The sequence below is a fragment of the Tyto alba genome, unplaced genomic scaffold, assembly GCF_018691265.1.
Source record: "Tyto alba isolate M040663 unplaced genomic scaffold, T.alba_DEE_v4.0 Super-Scaffold_28, whole genome shotgun sequence".
NCBI lineage: Eukaryota > Metazoa > Chordata > Aves > Strigiformes > Tytonidae > Tyto > Tyto alba.
This window is the reverse complement of record NW_024881302.1, coordinates 1,594,092-1,613,331: the sequence shown is the minus strand read 5'-3', so window position 1 is coordinate 1,613,331 and position 19,240 is coordinate 1,594,092. Positions and strand designations below refer to the sequence as shown.

The 19,240-nt window shown below is 45.6% G+C and overlaps 2 protein-coding genes across 7 annotated transcripts; one reads left to right on the top strand and one right to left on the bottom strand.

Annotated features, from left to right (window-relative positions):
- The first annotated feature begins 175 nt into the window (after positions 1-175).
- Positions 176-9,547, top strand: E4F1 (E4F transcription factor 1). 5 transcript variants are annotated; one of them, XM_032992068.2, is made up of 14 exons: positions 176-464; positions 874-1,025; positions 1,162-1,261; positions 1,644-1,849; positions 2,059-2,179; positions 2,434-2,586; positions 2,927-3,093; positions 3,628-3,867; positions 4,174-4,279; positions 4,792-5,009; positions 5,353-5,551; positions 6,774-6,934; positions 7,717-7,779; positions 8,459-9,547. In XM_032992068.2, exons 1-14 carry the CDS (start codon positions 308-310, stop codon positions 8,804-8,806), a joined length of 2,391 nt encoding a protein of 796 aa, XP_032847959.2. In that variant the 5' UTR covers positions 176-307; the 3' UTR covers positions 8,807-9,547. The 5 variants fall into 5 exon arrangements, with proteins under 5 accessions (XP_032847959.2, XP_032847958.2, XP_032847957.2 ...); XM_032992067.2 differs by having other exon boundaries at positions 178-464; positions 1,165-1,261; positions 3,625-3,867; XM_032992066.2 differs by having other exon boundaries at positions 178-464; positions 3,625-3,867.
- On the bottom strand, positions 9,319-19,234 carry ZDHHC4 (zinc finger DHHC-type palmitoyltransferase 4). 2 transcript variants are annotated; one of them, XM_032992071.2, is made up of 6 exons: positions 18,496-19,234; positions 16,030-16,103; positions 14,195-14,373; positions 13,969-14,094; positions 13,091-13,335; positions 9,319-11,485 (listed from the first exon to the last, which is right to left on the bottom strand). In XM_032992071.2, exons 1-6 carry the CDS (start codon positions 18,577-18,579, stop codon positions 11,201-11,203), a joined length of 993 nt encoding a protein of 330 aa, XP_032847962.2. In that variant the 5' UTR covers positions 18,580-19,234; the 3' UTR covers positions 9,319-11,200. The 2 variants fall into 2 exon arrangements, with proteins under 2 accessions (XP_032847962.2, XP_009967908.3); XM_009969606.3 differs by having other exon boundaries at positions 18,457-19,230.
- Positions 19,235-19,240: the final 6 nt, after the last annotated feature.

The following is a 19,240-nucleotide window of genomic DNA, read 5'->3' as shown; positions in this document are numbered from 1 at the left end:
CCTTTCCTTTTCCTTTTCTCATTGGCCGCCCTCCTGGCTGGCCCGCCCCCCGCGCGCTGCTATTGGCCGGGAGCCCGCGAGCGCCCCGGGCGCTCCGCGACCCATTGGGCCATCCAGCCGCCGCGGGGGCTCGCTCGGTAACTCGTTAGGCTCCGGTGCGCCCGGGCGAGGGGGTCAGAGGTCACCGCGGGGCGGGGGCGCGGCGCCGGTGCCCCGCCGAAGCTCCCGCGGCCGCCCGCCCCGCGGCCCGTTGTTATGACGACACGGCCGTAAAGCCGCCATCTTGGCGGTTGCGGCTCGTTGCGACATGGAGGCCGCGATGGCAACGGGCGCGGGGCCGGCGGGGCTTACGGCAGCCGCGGCCGGCGGGCGGGAGGCGGCGGCGGGCGAGGGCTCCGGTCCCGCCGCGCCGCCCGCCGGTCCCGCCGCCTTCCTCAGCCTCCCGGCGCCCTTCAGCGAGGAAGGTACCAGGCGCGGGGCGGGCGGTGTCGCCGTGACAGGGCCCCGGCCGCAGCCGAGGGGAAAGCGGGGCCCGGCGCGGGGGAACCGGCCCGTGCGGCGCTCGGTGCGGGGCGGGCGGGGTGGAGGTGGAGGAGGGGGGGGGGGCCCGGCTGTGTCGGTTCTGGCGACGGGGTCTCCGCGCTTCCTCCCGCCTCCGGGCTGCCGGAGCGGACCCCCGGGGTCCGGCGGGATCCCCCCCGCTCCGCTCCAGAAACCGCGAAAAGACCCTTCGGCGACCCCCGCCCCCGGGACAAGCAGAGCAAAAGTTTTCGATATAAACGCTGCTCGGTCGTAATCTGTTTGCTTATTTATTTATGTATTTACTAAACCGTTCGTATTTTGCTAAACCGACGACTGACTTTTAAATCGTAGATGAAGATGACGTGCATAAGTGCGGTCGCTGCCAGTCGGAGTTCACCTCCTTGGAAGAATTTGTGCAACACAAACTACAAAAGGTCTGCCAGCGAGCTCCAGAAGCTCTCGCTGCTGCATCAGCAGGTCTCCTCCACCAAGAAGTACAAAAGGTGACAGCAGGCTTCTCCTCAAGCCGTGGCTGAAAATAATTAGGATGCAACGGTCTGTTGGGTTGGAGGGGAGAGAGCGGAATACAATGTTTTTAAAGGTAATAAAACTTTTCTGCTAAAATGTTATCTGTTACAGCAGGTCGTTCCTTCTGTCGAGGAGTCGATAACTGTTGCTCATATAGTTGTTGAAGCATCTTCAATAGCAGAGGAAATCGGCAACGCATCTGCTATAGTAGGTGAGCTCCGAGACGCTTGCCTTTATACCCCGGCTGGGTTAGGAACTTCTTTGCTCGTCCGGTGTCCTCTTCTGTTGGATTTGTGTTGTAGTTGGGTACGTGGCACCTCGGTGTTACTGAGCACTGGGGCTTGGGACTGAGCATCCCCAGGCCAGCTTTGCAATTCTCTCCGTATTAATACAAATTAGATTTAAAACGCCATTCCAGAAGTGTCCGTTTTTCTGTTTATGCTGCGGTAATGAGAACTTTGCAAAGACCTGCGTTCCAGGTTTAAAGTACTTGTTTCTCCCTCCTACTACATGAAATGCTGAAACAGTAAATTGATCTGGCTGCGTAAAGCTCTTCTGTAAAGAACACAACTGTCTTCCAATCCTTTCCCCAGGCAGCGGGCACATCAAAGAAGTCATTGTTGCAGGAGACCATGTTTTTGAAAACCCAAATGGTCACATTGAGGGGGAAGTCACTGATGAGCAAGGCAACCCAGACGATCAGGAGCAGGATATTTCCACAGAACTGATAAAAGTTAAGCTGCTGGTTAACAAAGAAGGGCGATACGTATGCGAATTATGCCAGAAGACATTTAAAACCGTAAGTATCACTTCTACTCTACTTGGGTTAGTGAGTTATTTAGGCTGTTAACTAAGACATCTCAAAACTCAATGACAATGTGCTTCTCTACTGCATGTTCCACTTTCAGAAGGAGAGTTCAGCTTTCAGGAGGAGGATTGTTCTTTACAGTTGACATGTAAAATCCTTAACCGTTTGGAACATCTTTTCAAATGAAACTCTTTCCGTAGGCAAGCATCCTCAAAGCTCACATGATCACTCACAGCAGCAGAAAGGACTATGAATGTAAACTCTGTGGCACTTCCTTCAGGACAAAAGGCTCTCTGATTCGACACCATCGGCGGCACACTGGTAAGACAGTTCTCAAAACTAAGAGCTCCTCGTTGCTGGAGTGCGCTGTGTGAGGTTTTCCAGCTTACCTTCCAGTGGAAGTTCCTGCTGAGCTCCCCGATGTTTGGGGTGCTGGGAGGCAACGCGAGGGTCTGGGCCAAGCACAGTCTGCTTGCTGTAGGAAGTCGAGAGCGTTCTCCTAGCAGCCTGTCACACAGAGCTAATGCTGGCAGTGGTTAGTTTAATACCGTTGTTTTGATTCTTGTCACTTCCAGATGAAAGACCTTACAAATGCAAGAAATGTGGGAAAAGCTTCCGGGAATCGGGAGCTTTGACTCGGCACCTGAAATCTCTGACACCTTGCACTGAAAAAATTCGCTTCAACATGAACAAAGAAATAGTAGTTAATAAAGATGATTTGCCGACAGGTCAGTGATGCTGTCAATGCCTGCCTTGCGTCTGATAAAACCCAGCATGCTCCTGGCACTTGAACTCTAAATTCTTTCTCAGTTATGGAAAAAAAAAAAAAAAAAAAAAATTCTGTGGTATTCAGTTTATAGCCTTAGTACAGGAAAAAGTAATTTATAGAGCTAAGCTGTTAACCTGAAGTGCGTGTAGCCAGGCGTTGGCTGGTGAAGAATGTTTGAGAATCTGGTACAGAAATGGCTTTAACAGGTGCCTCATACTGAGACACATTTTGTGTGGGGCACAGCAAATGATGAGGGGTGGCAGGGCGCCAAGTGATTCACTGTGCTGCTTTTCTTGAAGGATCCTGTAGTTCAAACGCAGACACCGTTTCATCGATAGCGAGTGAATCCATCGAGACCTCCCCCGTCATTCATCTCGTGACAGATGCCAAAGGCAACGTTCTTCATGAAGTCCACGTCCAAATGCAGGAACTTCCTGTTGTAGATGCAAAATCCCTGGACCAAGATGTGAGTGTCACTTCCCTTAAATACCCTTCATGTGTTTCATGCGAAGAAGGATTTTGAAGTATTTCACCTCACAAACAACATTTTCGTGGGTGCTGAGAAGAAATCTGTGTGGTGGAAGTAAATGGTTAATTAGCTTCTTTTTCATCTGAGAACACAGAAGGCAAACTGTGACCTTGTCTGGCCATCTGCTGCTGCTGAGCCCAGCAGCACATGTATAGCGTCCAGGGGGGATGTGCAGGGTTCACCACCACCAGACAGACAATACGGAAGGTGAGAGGGTGTTGGGGTTGACCATTCCTGGCTACAGGACTGTGGTAGGAGCAAAGGCTTACCATCCCCGGGGCTCTGTTTTCAGAATATAGATTCACCTCCTCTTCCACCCCCGTCCAAGGTAGTTCCCCTGTTGATCTTTCAACCCTTTATCACAGCGTTAAACACCCTAGAAAGAACGACTGTTCTTGCAATGCCGTTGTAAAAAAAGGGCTAGCTGTGTATTTGCTGTACCAGTTACTGGGCTGTTTGTTCCTTCAGCAGTCGCATCCTGAGGAGCTGCCGTGTGAGGGGGAAGTGAACAGTGAGAATCTGCTGAGGCAGGCCATGAGGAACTCGGGTATCGTGATAGAGAGAGTGGCTTTGGAGGAAATGCAAAAGCCAGATGAGCCTGCTGTAGCTGCTACAGAAGAACTAGAAAATGAAACGGTGGAAGCCGAAGAGGAGCCCTGTGGGGAACAGTGTGTTGAAGTAGAACAAGTGGAGTCTGTATGTTTTTATTCTGTAAATAGATGGATTTTTTAAATTTTGCCTGCGTTTCGCTGTGGGCAGCACTGTTAGCCCCCCCACGCTGCATGTTATCCTCAGCACATCCCTCCCTCTGCTTGGGTCTTTGTGCCAGTTTTCAGTCATGTTTTTCACGTATGCTTTAAGTGTACTGTAAGTATGCATGTGCGTTCTCTCTCCTGTTAACAATACAGAGCTCTTTCTTGTCAAAGGTGGAGTATTTAATTGGGAATTTGGTTAGCAATACCTACTGTACACACTAGTACAAAAAATGTTTACGTTGTACCATTTTCTTTCCAACAGACAGATGCAGAAAGAACAAATGGGTACAAAAGTTACATTTGCCCTCACTGTAATGAAGCCTACAGTGAAGCTGCTTCCCTTGAAACACACATCAAAGGGCATTTAGGTAAAGTTCTATTGCTTATGCTCTTGTCAAAATACATCATGTCTTACTATGACCTTAAGCCTAGTACAGCTTGCTTTGTTTCAGGTTCCTTGTCTTTACATGGCTGTTAGCCATGCAAAATCAAGTGATGCTTAACACACTGATACGAAAAGGTTGACTTTTGGTTGAGTGCTAGAATAGAGGGTAAAAGAAATAAATTTTAAAAGTTTCCACGTTTCAAGGCCTGCACTGCATCCTTGAAAGTAGAGCTGTGTGAAGAGGCCAATAAAAAGGTCAGCAAGGCACCACGGGTTGATAGGCTGGAACTGCTGCTTGAAAAGGCACCAAAGGCTGTAAGAGCAATGTTTGAGCAGAATTCACTTACGAACGAAACCAAAGCCCATACACGCAGTTGAAGATACAATTTCCCTCTTCCTCTGGGTTAATTTTTTTGTAAGAATTTTGTCACACCATCTGTTAGATACTTGCTCCTGCAGGTTGTCCTGTATCAACCATGCACTCTGTCTCTCTAGATTACAAGCCTTTTAAGTGTGAGGAGTGTGGCAAAGAGTTCACAAAGGGTTATTTGCTAAAAAAGCATCAAGAAGTTCATGTGAATGAACGGCGTTTCCGCTGCGGAGAGTGTGGCAAGCTCTACAAGACCATTGCACACGTGAAGGGGCATCGCAGAGTGCACTCTGATGAGCGGCCCTATTCCTGTCCGAAGTGCGGCAAGCGGTATAAGACGAAGGTACGCTTCCCTTCAGATCTTCCTTTTCAGAGCCAGGGTTTGGGAGAAGTTAGGAAGCTTTGCTCCTGAAAGAACAAATGCCAGCTCACCTGCCTCTTACATGATCTGGAGCTCCAGAAGGAGCTTTTGTTTTAGTGGGCAAAAGAGTCTTAATGAAACCTACGCGTTTGTGAAGAAGCACTTCCTTTGTGTGTGTGTGAAAAAATGACATAATGATTAAAACAAGTCTGTTGTGTCTTACGTCAGAAGAAGTCCTCAACGATCTTGAGTTTCACACGGGAAGCTAAAATACAGCTTGCTTGAGTTTGTCATTCCCTTTAGCTGCCCTTTTCTCCCTGTACAGAATGCCCAGCAAGTTCATTTCCGTACGCACTTAGAGGATAAGCCCTACGTCTGCCAGTACTGCAGTCGGGGCTTTCGGGAAAAGGGCTCGCTGGTCCGCCACATCCGCCACCACACGGGGGAAAAGCCTTTTAAGTGCTACAAGTGCGGGCGAGGGTTTGCAGAGCACGGCACTCTCAACAGGCACTTAAAAACCAAAGGTGAGGTGGCAAAGCATGTCTGCGTCAGGGTGGGGCAGGTATTACAGCAGGGTTGGGCTTGGGCAAGCTGCTTTTTGGCTGAATGGTCATGATTTTACGCAGTGGATCTGATGACCTTCGTCCAAGGCCACTTGTTCAGCTGCATCTCAGCTGCATCAGAAGGAGATGCGTTATATTATTTTTCATCTACGTTAATGATTATTTCTATTGTGATTGTTATGAACAGAAATGATACCGAACCAACAGCCATAAACCAGCGCTAATATAAAATCTAGATCATCTAAATAAAGATAACCAGAACAGCATCTGCTTTAAGAATCTAACTGCAGGGGTGCTGTGAGCGCTCTGCTCCAAACTCTGGTTTAAGAGGTCTCTGCCCTAAGTGAGGCAGACAGACCCGATACCGTAGGAGAGTCTGCCCCTAACTGCGAAGCGGTTCTGTTCCAAGACGATACGCAGAGAGGGAGAAAATTAACATTTTCACAAAGTAAGGCCAGAGAGAGATTGATTTCTGTTTTAGGGAACGAGGCAAGAGGACTGTAAAACTTAGTGTGGCACATACTGTTATGGTTAAACTTGCCAATTGTTTTATCTGAGCATTAAATTTGTACTATGGGGCTTTATGAAATCCTGTAAAAACACAAAGTGTGGATGTTCTGTGAGAAAAATCTCTCAAGTAGAGTTTTGTTCTGACAGGTAGTCTTGTTTGTTAGGATTAGTTACACTGGACCTGCTGCTCCTGTAGCTCCTAAGCATGGATTTTCAAACTTCCTTAGGGTAGTGATGGTGATTGTAAAGAACAATACAAGTTTACTGGAGGAAAAAAAAGTTTCCTAAGTAGATACTGAAGTGTAACATGTAAGCAGAAAAGATATGTGACTTCAAATATATCAGAAGCCTTACTGTATGTTCTCCACCATACAGCTTTTGAAATCCTGTCTGGCTTTACTCATCTGAATTTAGTTGTATGTTTTTTGAAATTGCTCTGGACAGTCGCTGTGCTCGAGGCTCAGTTCTGTGGTCCGGTGTCACGTGGGCCTCTTCTAGGTCGTTACTTGGCCTGTCTTGGAGGGGTGACTGTTGTCCGACTGTTGGGTCGCCTGCCAGCAGCATTCTGTTAAAGGGATCTCACTTGTGCTGCGTAGTATTTTCTAGGTACTCCTCTCTTTGAGACAGTTATGAAAAAATAATGTTTTTCTGGCATTTTTGGAATACGATTCAGGTGGCTGCCTCCTTGCTTTGAAAGAGGTGGAAGAAGTGATGGTGTCTGAGGAAAGTCAGTCAGCTGACAACTTAGCTGCAACAGTCATTTCTGAAGACCCTCACACTGTTTTGGTCGAGTTTTCTTCGGTGGTGGCAGACACTCAGGAATACATCATTGAGGTAAGAAGTGGGGCAAACAGCCTTCACATTCTGAACTTCGCACAGTATTTTGTCAGTAAAAAAGGCGGTTGTGCATGTTCCTCATCTAGGCTTTTGGGAGAAGGTACAATAGGATCTAGCCAGTGCTACCCCTGCCTGCGCAGCCCTAGGAATAAGGAGGATTAGTCTTGCTCAGGAGAGCGCCTGGACCCGACTTCACCGCCCGTCTGGAGTCCTGCACGTAACGTAGGCAGGAAAAACGAGAATGCAGGGAAGACCGACAGTAGTTCATCAGAAGGCTGACACTGAGAACTTGCTTCAGCTTTCCCTCAACTTTTACCCGCTCTTTTCTCCCATGTTTCTATTTAGCTTATTTTGTCCAGAATAATCTCTGTTGTTTTTAACTGGCTGCGGCTGCCAAAAGCAATGAATTACCCATTTCGCTTTCTCCCGCTTGGTGACAAAGAGCCAGTACTCACCCGTGCAGAACAGCACAGTTCATTTATTGAGTCCCTTTAGTGCTGCCACAGTTCTTCTCCAATAGGAGAAAAATCTGCCAGTTGTCAGAGTCCTGCTGAGAGAGGATGTTCTCTTTCTGTTATTTGGGAGCACTCTGCATTACTTTTAAGTAGCTCTCGATAATGGGATTTGGAGGGAATTTCAGGGACTTGTTGTCTTTAGAGTAGCATTGTAGGGGGAACAGAAAGACCTTTGCAAAAGATCTTAGTGTCTTATGTCTTTATGTGATAAAAGATTTTTTGGTAATAATCTAAAAAGGGCATCATCATATTTTGTCTTTCAAGACTGCTACTGAAGACATGGAGACCAGTGAAGCTACTGAAATAATAGAGGGAACAAGAGACGAGGTAAAGCAGCCAAATAAACTACTATTTTGGGCACTTGCCTTAGCTGAAATGAATCACTTTCAGTGTCTGAAAGTCAGGCTAAATAAACCCAGCTTCAAATAATTAATTTACCTACTTCTGTAGTTTTGCAGACCTGTCTGCATGAAAACATAACACTGGTCATATTGGGTTTGCCCCAGCTCTGTGAACCCCAGATCCTCTCAGCGATGGTCGCTAGTGACTTCAGACGTGAGAGCACAGCTGCTGGCTGAGCAGAATTGTACCATAACACTTCAGCCGGGGGGAAATGATCCTCTTAAGGCATTCCTGAATGCTAGAAGTAATGGTTGCTGCAAAGCCAGAGCCTGGCCGGGGTCCTGGATTGTGTTCTGTCAGTTTAAAGGCCGGGGCACGCATCATTACGATTTTTTTTTCTATAAACAGTAGTTTGACTTTCTGTAGGAAGCACCCTGCTGGCAAAACGTCTGCAGCAACATGGGGTGTGACATGTTCTAGGAGTCTGCTGTTCTCGGGGTGATGAGCACTTCGGTGAACAGCTGGAGGAAACTGGAATTAAATGCCGCTTGTTGTACTGCCCTGCTGGTCATCAGGCCCCCCTTTCTGGTGACGATAATCGCCTGTGCTTCTAACAGAGTACGATACAGCAAGAAATACCGTGGCCTCTCTTCTCTTAACGTAGGTCGACAGCCACATTATGAAGGTTGTGCAGCAAATAGTGAACCAAGCCAACTCTGGTCACCAGATCATCGTACAGAACGTCACCGTGGCAGAAAACTCCGAAGTAGCCACCGATGCTGCAGACACCATCACCATCGCGACCCCCGAAAGCCTGACGGAGCAGGTGGCCATGACGCTGGCTTCCGCCATCGGGGAGGGCGCCGTGCTGACTGCGGAGGGTGGCATCGAGGCGGAAGAAGCAACGGTGACGATGGTGGCATCCGAGGACATTGAAATCATGGAACACGCAGGGGAGTTTGTGATCGCCTCCGAGGAGGGGGAGGTGGAAGTCCAGACTGTCATTGTGTAACAAACAGCATGCAGCTAGTGGCAGGTGTTAATGTAAAACTTGGTGTTTTTCTCCAGTTTGGGGAATCTGATCAGTCCTAAGTTTGCCATTATAATCGTTCAGAGAGCAAGGGAGAGAATGCTTCTGTAGGTAAGTGGCTTAACAGGGTGGTACAGCCCCGAGATGTTTTCTATTTAAAATGGAAATAACAGTAATTAAAAACCTCTGCATGGTTATACTGTGGAAGTGACCAATATGCCATATTTGACAGTTTCAGTATTTTGTACAGCTGCCTCAAATAAAGGAAGATCTGTTGTGAAGCATTTACCTCTGACCACAGGACAGCAGTGTTCTGGCCTTTGAAAGGATGCAGAAAGCGAAGCAAATACGTAGGGTCTCATAAGAGATTACTTAATCATATGCATTTAAAACAAACCAAGAAAACCAAACCTAAGGAGTTCTGGTGTGCATACACCACCACTCAAAATCTTTCATGCCTTTAACCTCACTACTTTAGTCCTCCTAAGGCATGGTACTGCAGTATCTTATTTTATTTTATTTTATATCCTGGACAAGTAGCCTTATGCATCATTGTACCCTTGCAATGCCAGCCAGGCTACTCTACGAGCTAGTCTGTTGGTGTGTAAAGCCATACTGTATATGACTTTTTTTTTTTTTTTAAACCATATATGGATTTTTAATTGCATATTGTACAGATTTGGCATGTAAATAAATACGTTTTTAAAAATAAAGTTATTTAAAGTTCTTAACCATATTTTTCCAATTTCTGCTCTATTATCACTGAAACAGAAGAATTTCTGGAGAGAGAACAGGGCCACGTAACATTGCGCTTAAGAAACCCTCGCTATTGGGCGAGTCAAACATAGTTTCTCCCAAAAGAAGCACCAGCCTCCACAAGCAGCCAGTCTGTCTGCTTTGGAGATCTTTCATGTGGTCCCTAGTTGGAGGGATTTCAGAAGGCCACTTGCATAGCTCTAAGTTTATTTTTTGTTTTCCGCTGTTAAGGCAGAGGGTTTTTCTTGAGAGACACTGATGACTGGCGTTCCCCTAGAGAATCCCAGTACAGCAGTAGAGGACTCTGTCTCCACTGTGCTCTGGAAGTGGCCTGTTCACTGATGGCAGGTGGGCAGCCCCCAAAACAGCCTCAGCAGCTGCAACCTCCCCTGCTGCAAATTGCCCAAAATACCACAAAATTCCTAAGAGAAGGTTGAGCCTCTTGCTGTAAACATATATCCAGCAATGGAATAAAGATGAGAAATGCCAGAAGGCTTAAGCCTATAATCCGCCAGGACCTGTATGGCCAGAGCTCAGTATCAAATTCCTGATGTGCTTCTCAGGATGCTGAAATTCTGCCCAAAGTCCGTCATTTTCATGACTCTTAAGGCTGAAATGGCATCTTATTTTGAACAAGCTGAAAATAGGTATCAAGAAAGAGATTTAGCAGGTAAGGAGAAGTAGCACTTGTAGCAGTTTCCTTCCTGAAATTAAGGTGTTCCACACCAGTACAAATTTGCAGTAGAACATGGTTTCTGCAGGGTGAGATTCTGATAGTAATCATGGTTTTTTTTCAGCTAAATACATGCAACCTCTCCTACATATTGTTAACAGTAATGGGTTAATCATTTGCCAAGATACTCACAAAACGATGAGGCTTCCTCAAAGCAGCTCTGTTAGCTATTCCCTTGCAAGTGCACACACAGAGAAAAAGATTCACTTCAGTAAGATGGACCAAACTTGTCTCTCCACACCAGCAAATCCACTACTGGTCCCTCTAATAAGAAAACAAGAGGACTGAGCTTAACCTCAGAGATCTCACCAAGTGAAGTGGCTTAGGGCTCTGCTGAGGCATTGTTAATCAGAATACTGCAGTCAGCTGTGAGTTACTATTGTCCCGCAGGGAAAAAAAAAAAAAAAAAAAAGAGTAATTGCCAAGTGCCTCTTCCACATGTGTGACACTGCTATATTCCTGTGATGCCACCTACAGGGAGGCCTACTTAAGCTGTACCAAAGTAACTTAGGAAGTCGGTGTGCCTATTATAGTGGCATATATTATGCAACATACAAAACAGGAACCATCAAAAAAAAAAAAACCCAAACAAAACAAACCCAAAAGTTCCTTGTGTATGTATTCCTTGGATCCAGCTTGCTTCTGTACTGTGATTGTGTCTCAGAAGACTAACAGGCCCCTGTCACAGCTGGTACGAGTAGTGTTACAGGTAAACTTGGAAGAACTGTAGTTGTTTGAAGACTGGTTGGCTTTATGAAAACTTAGTTTTCAAATACTTAATTGAAATACAATAATCTTTTTACAAAAGTTGTTTGGGGCATCCGAGCACACTGCTGAAATAAAGTCTTACAAAAAGTTTAGAAACGCACATATAAAGAACAGTATCTTCATGTTGTCTTCTTTCTTTCCAGCACTGTAAGAGGCTTAAAGATTTCCTTTAAATTCATCCAGACTCCTTTAGAATAAATGTTTTTGTAGACAACTCGTCTGTTGTGAGGCTGCAATGCTAGATGGTGGGAACACCCATATCTTCTGGATTTATACCATTCATTGGATGTTTGGTTGGTTAAGGCCAAATACAGGTTGAAACAGCAGTATGCACCCAGTACGAGCGTGAGAAGAACAACAAAACCAAGCATGAAGACAATCCTAGGAAAAGTCAAGAAAAGGTGCTGCAAAGAAAGAAAATAATAACTTAGTTAAAAAGTTGGAGCATTAATTTACACGGAGGCAAGTGACCACTGCAACAGGCTGGGCTGAAATGCACATCCATACGCACCCGTAACTGCAGCCCCAGAGGGAAGGTCACTGCCCTGTCCCCCACCCAGCTCAGGGATGGTCCGATCCCAACCGCACCTCTGAGCATGCAGATTTCCAGAAATGTATTTCCTCACAAGCCCTGCTAATATGCAGGAATATTTTCTACATCCATCTATCTCTGAATGTTTGTGTTTCATATTGGAGATTTGCTTGTTTGGTTTTTGTTGATTTTTTTTAATTGAAAAAATCATGAATGCAGGTAATCTGAAAAAAAAACTTGTCAAATGAAGAGGCTGCGATGTGGTACAACTTCAGGTTTTGTTGACATGATACAGTTTAAGTGGTTCTTTTCTGAGTTGAATTCCAATACTGGGGAGTAGTAGCGTAGCCCGTACAAATGTTTCTCATTGAACACAAAGACCACTAATCACTGGCTCTATTGTGTAAGCCTGATATGATGTAGGCCTTGCTATGCTATTGAAGAGGAGATGAGAGATTGATAAGAGGTAACCATCCTGCCCCAGAAGGTGCCAGTGGCTGGATGATTGCCCAAGAAGCATGAAGTCAAAAAAAAAAAATAAAAAAAAAAAAAGTCTGTGGTAACAGTGGGAACTTGCCCGCCCACACCTGTAGGAAGCACGTGTGCTAATTTACACAGCAAGAGAGGCTAATTCAAATATAACTAACTAACCAACAGCAGATGGAAGGATAATTACAGACCAGTGAGTATAAACTTATCTAAGTTTTTACTAATCATGTAACAAGATAAATAGGCTGTAGTTCCTTTGTGTGGTGTGCTAGCTTTGTGGGATTGCCACCTAGCACCCATCTTTGCACAACTATGGAACAAACTGCTATCTCGGCTCTGTGTGTGAGACTGGCTTTTGCACACCGGGTAACAAACCCTGTTTGAAGGACAACAGTAATGACACTGCTCTAAAATGAGCAAACATTCCCTGACCAAGATCCCTTTATAAGAGTCCAAGTCTGAAACATCTGTTGTCTAGGATGAGGAAAAGATAAAGCATCTACTGCTTATTACCTCACTGTCACACTATAGAAAGAGATGAGGGAATTGAAATGCAAATGACTCAATCCTAGAGAGATTCAAAGTCACCCTTTGCTTGTATGTGAGAGAAAATATTCCAATATCTAAATTCCAGGGTAGTACTATCTACTTTAAAATCTCCATGAAGACATCTCAAGGATTGTCAACTACAGGAGACGGTCATTGGAATGTAAAGTCATTCTTTATGAACCAGATCTGCTCAGTGAAAGCAGCCTGGAGACAGGAATCTGAAGAATGGGAGAGTGGAATGAAGTGCTGTGAGAAACATCTCATATTTTTTAAGTATTCTGCAATGGCAGTTTTCTAAACCTAATTAGCTGTGTAAAGTTGGTAAAAAAGTTGCAATCTGCCCACATCCTGCCTGTGAGAATAGGTGGGTTTACAAGATTCCCGAAAGCAAAGACTGAGATAAACCTTTTTATAAGCTCGTAACCCAGCATAAATTTACCTGAATGAGGAAGAGAATCTCAACAGCATGCTCCTGCCCTTGGTCATCAATGTAACTCCCACGCATCATGTTTGAGAGCAGCACCACCTGGATGAGAAATGCTGCTGTGATGCTTGCAATGGTTGCAGCCATGGCAGTCAGGGTGAAGAGGTAAAGGAAGAAATACTTTGCGTTGAAGGCACCAATGCAGCTGTTGACCCACACACAGTGGTGATCAAAACGATGCACACACACACTGCAGAAACCTGGTGAGGAGTGAGTGACAAGACAGTTCAGTTATTTGGTTTTTAAATAATCGAATTTGATTTTTACACAGTTTCTCATCTGAAAAAAATCTGAAAACTACAGTCACGATTTAGCTAATAGCTTTTTAAGCAAATACATTAATTTCATTTGCATATCATAAAAACCCCAATACTAAAAACCAAAGACATGTGTCTCGTTTCCTCTTTTATTCACCAAGACTGCAGCTTGAAGACTTTGGTTTCTCTGACAGTACTGCCTAGCAATGCATGTGAAAGGCAGAAATTGTAGCTCCCAGCTTTATTTTAGATTATAACAGCAAATTCTGCAAGAGAAACACAAAAACCTTAACTCAGGTCTTCACAAGTGATAGTTTTTCATTTAACTTCTAGATGCTCAAAAGCTTGCCTGTTTCTGACCCCAAATAATACCCTCGGAACTGGTAATTTCTGTGAGAACAAATAGCAGCAAAGCAGCTCCGTGGATGGGCAAAGGGCAGCTGTGACCTGGGACCCCAGTCCTGTGTGCATGGAGCTGGGTAACAGAACAGACGTAATGTGAACTGCAGTTACTGGTGGAAAATTAATTTGGGAAAGTATTATTATTATGCTAATCAAGGGAGTTAAGATTCTTACTGCAATGTTTTGATCTGGCTGGCTTCTCCATGTTGCATGTAGGACACATGATACCCTCCTGAAATAATACACCGTCATATGCATAAATCTTAACCAGTGATGCATGATTTGATTTTGTTATTATACCTGCGAAAGAAACAAGAAAAACAGTAAAAGTAATGGTGTTTGTAACATGTTTTAGGTTCCATTTTCAAACAGCAACTGCTCACGGTCAGCATGAGCTTACCAGGATTGGCCCGGGAGCAGAGAATGAAGCACCCCGCGTTCCCAGCCAGCAGCAGGTAGGGCAGCAGCAGGAGGAGGAGGTGGAACTGCAGCTCCCAGCAGTAAACAAACACTTCCCATGTGTACTCCCCATACACTGCAGCTTCCAAGGCTATGTGCAGGGCAACAAACAAACAGCTTCTGTAACAGAAAGGGGACAGTCTATTTAATACTCAGCATCCTGATTAACAGGTCAAGTACACTCAGAGGTGATCAGCAAAGACTTTCCAAATGCAAGGAGACACTTTTAGGTTTTCAGGCCAGTATGGATTGAATATTAATAGTGTTTTCTCCATCCAGTGGCTTCTCCTGCTCTTCTTCTCACATAAGCTTCTTTAAATATGACAGCCGAATTCACTTCTATTACTGTCATGTCCTTTGGATTTTCTTCCCATCAGTGGAGTCAAGTACAAAGCACCCTTGGTGCTGCCAAAATATGCCACGGCAATAGGCCACAAAACATTCTGCCAGAAGACATCTGCTGTGTGCTGCTCAGAAAGCAAAGAAAACCCCAGCAAAAGGTAACCTTAAAAAACCTGTAATAATATAAGCAGCTGTTACAAAATCAGCATGGCAGGAGGTTAGCAATGGCAAACCCTCACTCCAATCTGCGCGGCAAGTTAGATGCTCAACTGTTTGGTGTGCAGGTTGGTTTGGGATGCATCACCCTGAGCAACAGCTTCCAGTAGCCTGGCAAATGGCTGCTCAGATCAGCCATGCATTAGGAGAGCAATGTTCACTTACTACAGTTCTCTGCATTACACATCAGTTTGCTGGACTTTTATTACGAGTTTTGAATAACTAGTGATGTGTATGTTACTACAGCGGGAAGTCCATTGCAGACAGCCTCTCCTCTACTGCTCTCTCCTGCACCATTTCTGTGTGCAACCCAGCAGGATCCTGCAGAGTCTTCTCTCCACTGCAAGGCTACAAGAATATACCCTCAAGTGCTGCAGCTCATCGGACTTCTGCATGAACTGAAAAATCTCCTGCTCGAACGTGGTGCTGCAGTCGAAGGGTGCGCGTGGAGGATCAAAGTGCCTCCAGTGCACAGCATAATCTAGCAGTGACAACTACACCAGGCTCATCAGATAACTGCTCTGCTGCCAACCGCCCCTATGACAGTGTAACCACTCTCCTGGGCTGTGTTAACAGCAGAGAATCCACACAGCAGGCAACAGCACAACTGCAGCACACATTCAACAGCTGTAGATGTTACGCCCCTGAAGTGTCTGTCATACAGGAGCTGCTGTCCCCAGAGGAAAAGCATATAATTCATTCCTGAAGCAGATCCTAAAGCACCAAAATTTACAGGAAACTACAAAATTCATTTTAATACAGCAGGCTGCACATTGGCAGCTGTGCAGCTTCTCCTTGAGGCACCTGGACATCCAAGCTGCTGGACTAAGACTAACGGGATTTGAAGGAGAGGATGGGGATCGCTAGCTCTGTCTAAACTCACTCTGCAGCTGCCAGGGAGCCTGTTGTAACTCTCGTGTGGATGCAGCCACCCACTGGGGTGATCAACATCTGTTACACTGGAAGCTACTGAGCCACATTATTTGTCAATATGTTCAAATATTTCAGGGTACCATCTTCTAAACAATAATCAAGGAAGGGAAAGACAACAGTGTGGCAAACCTTAAAGGGAATCTGTAATCCCTGACAAGCACCTTCTATGAAAAGAGAATATCTAAGGATAATACTGAAAGCTCTGATGGTAGCAGGAGGTCACCAACAGTGACTAGAAATATTAGTAAAAAATAATGTCAAAAGCATAAAAAGAAAGTTCAATACCTTGTGTGGAAGAGCCTGTGAATCGCCCTCTGTGACACTCTCTGGAGCTGTGTGGGGATTACAAATGACAATACCTGAAGCAAATGAAAATACCATGTTATCTGAATTGCACATTGCTTCTGCCTCGTGGAAAGCTCAAACAAGTCACTTAATCCCTCAGTTGTACATCTGTAGCCATATCCCCGGGGAGGAGGCTCATTTTCAGGGGCATCTGAGTTCCTAAGAATATAAGCGGGCATCTTGCTGGGGTTTTCAAAATGGGAGTGAGGTTCCATATTCTTGGGAGCTGAACAGGCACAAACAAATGTATCTGGGTTAATGTGTGAAAGTTATAAGGAGCTTATATCGGGTTATAGACTGGGTAACTGGTTGAGCTGGGGATAGAACTGAGCAATTTCTGAACTACATCAGGACATCTGACAGATGCAAGTAGAGATAAGCAAAGGGATAAAGCCCGCTATCCTCTGGAAAAAGAAAAGCCCACAACCCAAACAAAAATACCTCATCAAAAGCAAAAAAATCCACAGTTTCTTCAACTACAGCTATGATCCAGTCTGATAATTCCATGTCTATCTAATTTCTGTTTTAAAAATGGCTAGACACAATGAAGAAGAAAACTGCCTGTCTTTATTCAGTGAAATCCTCAGCAATAGTCTGTGACTGCGGAATTGTTTGCTGTTCAGAAGATGACAGATCTCTATAGCAACACTCTGCTCCATCAGCAGTGGAAGAATTAGAGCAGCTGAGCCTATTTCTAGTTGACATGGAAAGAAAATATGCAGTGAGAGCTTCTTGTCTCAGATGTGAAAGACCAGAAGGCAAAAAGCATATGTAGAGTTGAGAAGATGTTAAATATTTTTCTTTTAACTGGTATGCCTCGTATCAGCAGTTCAAGTGACAAGTCTTTTTAAAAAGAGACTGTGTACTGCAATAGGAAACACACAACTAGACGGAAAAGCGACCTGCATGCAATTACAAAATTAAAATTTAAATTAACTGTATGTGTGTTAGTACAGTCTGTTACAGTCAATATCCATTACTCCCCCACATACAGTACAGCAATCTCCTGTATTTCAGCCATTCCTTGCGCCAAAGCAGAAGGCTCCCACAATATGATTTTTCCTTGCAGTGATGACAAAGCAGGAGACAATGAGAAGACCTGTACAATGAACACAACCACCTCGTACAACTGAACTGCTGGAAGGAAGGAAGGAAAACAGGCCGGGGGTGGAAGCTGACTTGCCACTGTGCTGGAAACAGCTGTGCTCTGTGCACCTTCGTTATTTCATATTGCTTACAAAAAACACGCTAAAAGATCTTACAGGAGTGCAGTCAAACAATTTCAACAAACTTCCAGGCTTATGCACTTCATTCCAGGCTTATGCACTTCAATAATTAGTCAGAAATGATTTAAAAATACCGTGTCTAGAGAAACTATTTAGGATTACCTATATTTATTTCATGCATACAAGTATTGATTACAGTTCTCCAGACAGTGACTTTACATCACAGCAGTATTTTAATTTCTGATTGTTACATGTTTCATAAAAGCAGCTATTAAGAAATGTGGGAAAATAATAAATTTGTCTGCACAGTGCTTTGTCTGTCTGTAAAGCAGACTAAAATATAATACTAGTAATAAAAATCAAAGTTGGTTTGGGCTCATGTACTAAATATTATTTAAAATGTAAATGATAATTCTCTTACCCTTTCCCTTCCAAGAACGCTACACCTTTTTTCTACCCCTTCATTTGGACACAGACCAATAGACAGAAGAATAAGCTAGTACCTTTTCAATTAGTTCCTGATTTTTACAATAAAATGCCAATTCTTAATCCCCTTGTACAGCTCTTCATTTCTCCCTCTTTCTTAGGAAACCCCAGCCTGCAGAATTATTAGTCTCACATTAAAGAGCTTCCCCTAAAATATGTGCCACCAGTTATAATTCTCTCCTTATTTTAATTCTCAAACCTCCCCGCACCTTTTTTCTCTTAATGTGAGCGGCAAATACCATAAAATTGCAAATACTTGGGGCCTCATTATTATTTAATTTCTCAAGGCTGACATGTTACGCTGTCACTGAACAATGTACTTTTAGCACTGCGAGAAGTTCCATCCTTACTGCTACCCCGTGGTGACTGCGGCCGGCCAGACTGGCACACGCAGAACAGGAGCTGAGACACAAACAGCTTTTTACTACCTGCTTGGGCAGGATTTCATCAGCCAAAAGGAAGCGTGTTTCTATTTCCAATCCCAATTAGCACTTATTGGGAGCAGCTGTCCAAACAGGATGAAATATGAAACATATCACCACTTTTAATGATACTAGCATGTTTTATGGAGGAAGAACAACATTAATTTTAGCATGACAAACTAGGGCAGATCACCAGAACGGGTGACGATCATCACTCTGAAAGCACACTTTACCTGGCTTGCACTGCTGACACTCCTTGAGAGGAAACCCACCTTCCTTCTTGAGCAGATGCAGAGCAGAGCAACAGTAGTGAGGACAAACCACAAGTAAATCAAGAGAAGTGTCAGAAAGTCCATCCCGAGACCTGCGACGGAACAGCAGCAGCTGATGAGCGCTCCCTGCAGCAGTGCCCTGGCCTGGCCGTGCTTCGTGCCGTTTAGTGCCTAAAAACGCGGGAATGAAGCAGCTCGAAGCCCAACCAGAGCACCCCAACACGGCCCCCGCCACAGCACTGGGTTTATTTTCATGTTTTAATGTGTTTCTGGGCGTTCTGGCACCCTGCAACTGGGCAATTGCTTGACAGGGGATGGAAGAACCGGGCGTCTGCCGAGCCTCGGGGCCTGCCTGCCTGTAGCGGGGACAACCCCGGGCACTACACCGGCACCGGTATCAGCACCGGTACCGACACCGGTATCAGCACCGGTACCGACACCGAGGGCCGGCCCGGGGAGGCCGCGGTGCCGGGCCAGGAGCCTGCGGCCTCCGAGCCCCCGGGCAGCAGGAGCCTGAGGCCGCCCTGAGGGCCACAACCGGGGGCTGTGGGGGGTGGAGGGCGACGGTCCCAACCCCGAGGGACACCGGGCGGGCACAGCGGCCCCGGGGGACGGGGGGTAGGGGGGGGGGGGGAGAACGGGGCCCGCTCAGCCCGCACCGACAGGCCCCACCCCGGCAAGGGGCACGCTCACCGGCGGGCCTCCCCCGAGCCCGGCTAATCGATGGCCGAGCCCCGCCCGGCCG

What these genes read in the sequence shown, in the direction of transcription:
- E4F1 (XM_032992066.2), top strand. Translation starts at nt 308, where the DNA reads ATGGAGGCCGCGATGGCAACGGGCGCGGGGCCGGCGGGGCTTACGGCA. An exon ending in GCCAGAAGACATTTAAAACC is followed by an intron (nt 1,850 to 2,058) that starts GTAAGTATCACT and finishes CTCTTTCCGTAG; the next exon opens with GCAAGCATCCTCAAAGCTCA. An exon ending in GCAAGCGGTATAAGACGAAG is followed by an intron (nt 5,010 to 5,352) that starts GTACGCTTCCCT and finishes CTCCCTGTACAG; the next exon opens with AATGCCCAGCAAGTTCATTT.
- ZDHHC4 (XM_009969606.3), bottom strand. Translation starts at nt 18,579, where the DNA reads ATGGACTTTCTGACACTTCTCTTGATTTACTTGTGGTTTGTCCTCACT. An exon ending in CACAGGCTCTTCCACACAAG is followed by an intron (nt 14,374 to 16,029) that starts GTATTGAACTTT and finishes TTTCTGTTACAG; the next exon opens with AAGCTGTTTGTTTGTTGCCC. An exon ending in CTGCTCCCGGGCCAATCCTG is followed by an intron (nt 14,095 to 14,194) that starts GTAAGCTCATGC and finishes TTTCTTTCGCAG; the next exon opens with GTATAATAACAAAATCAAAT.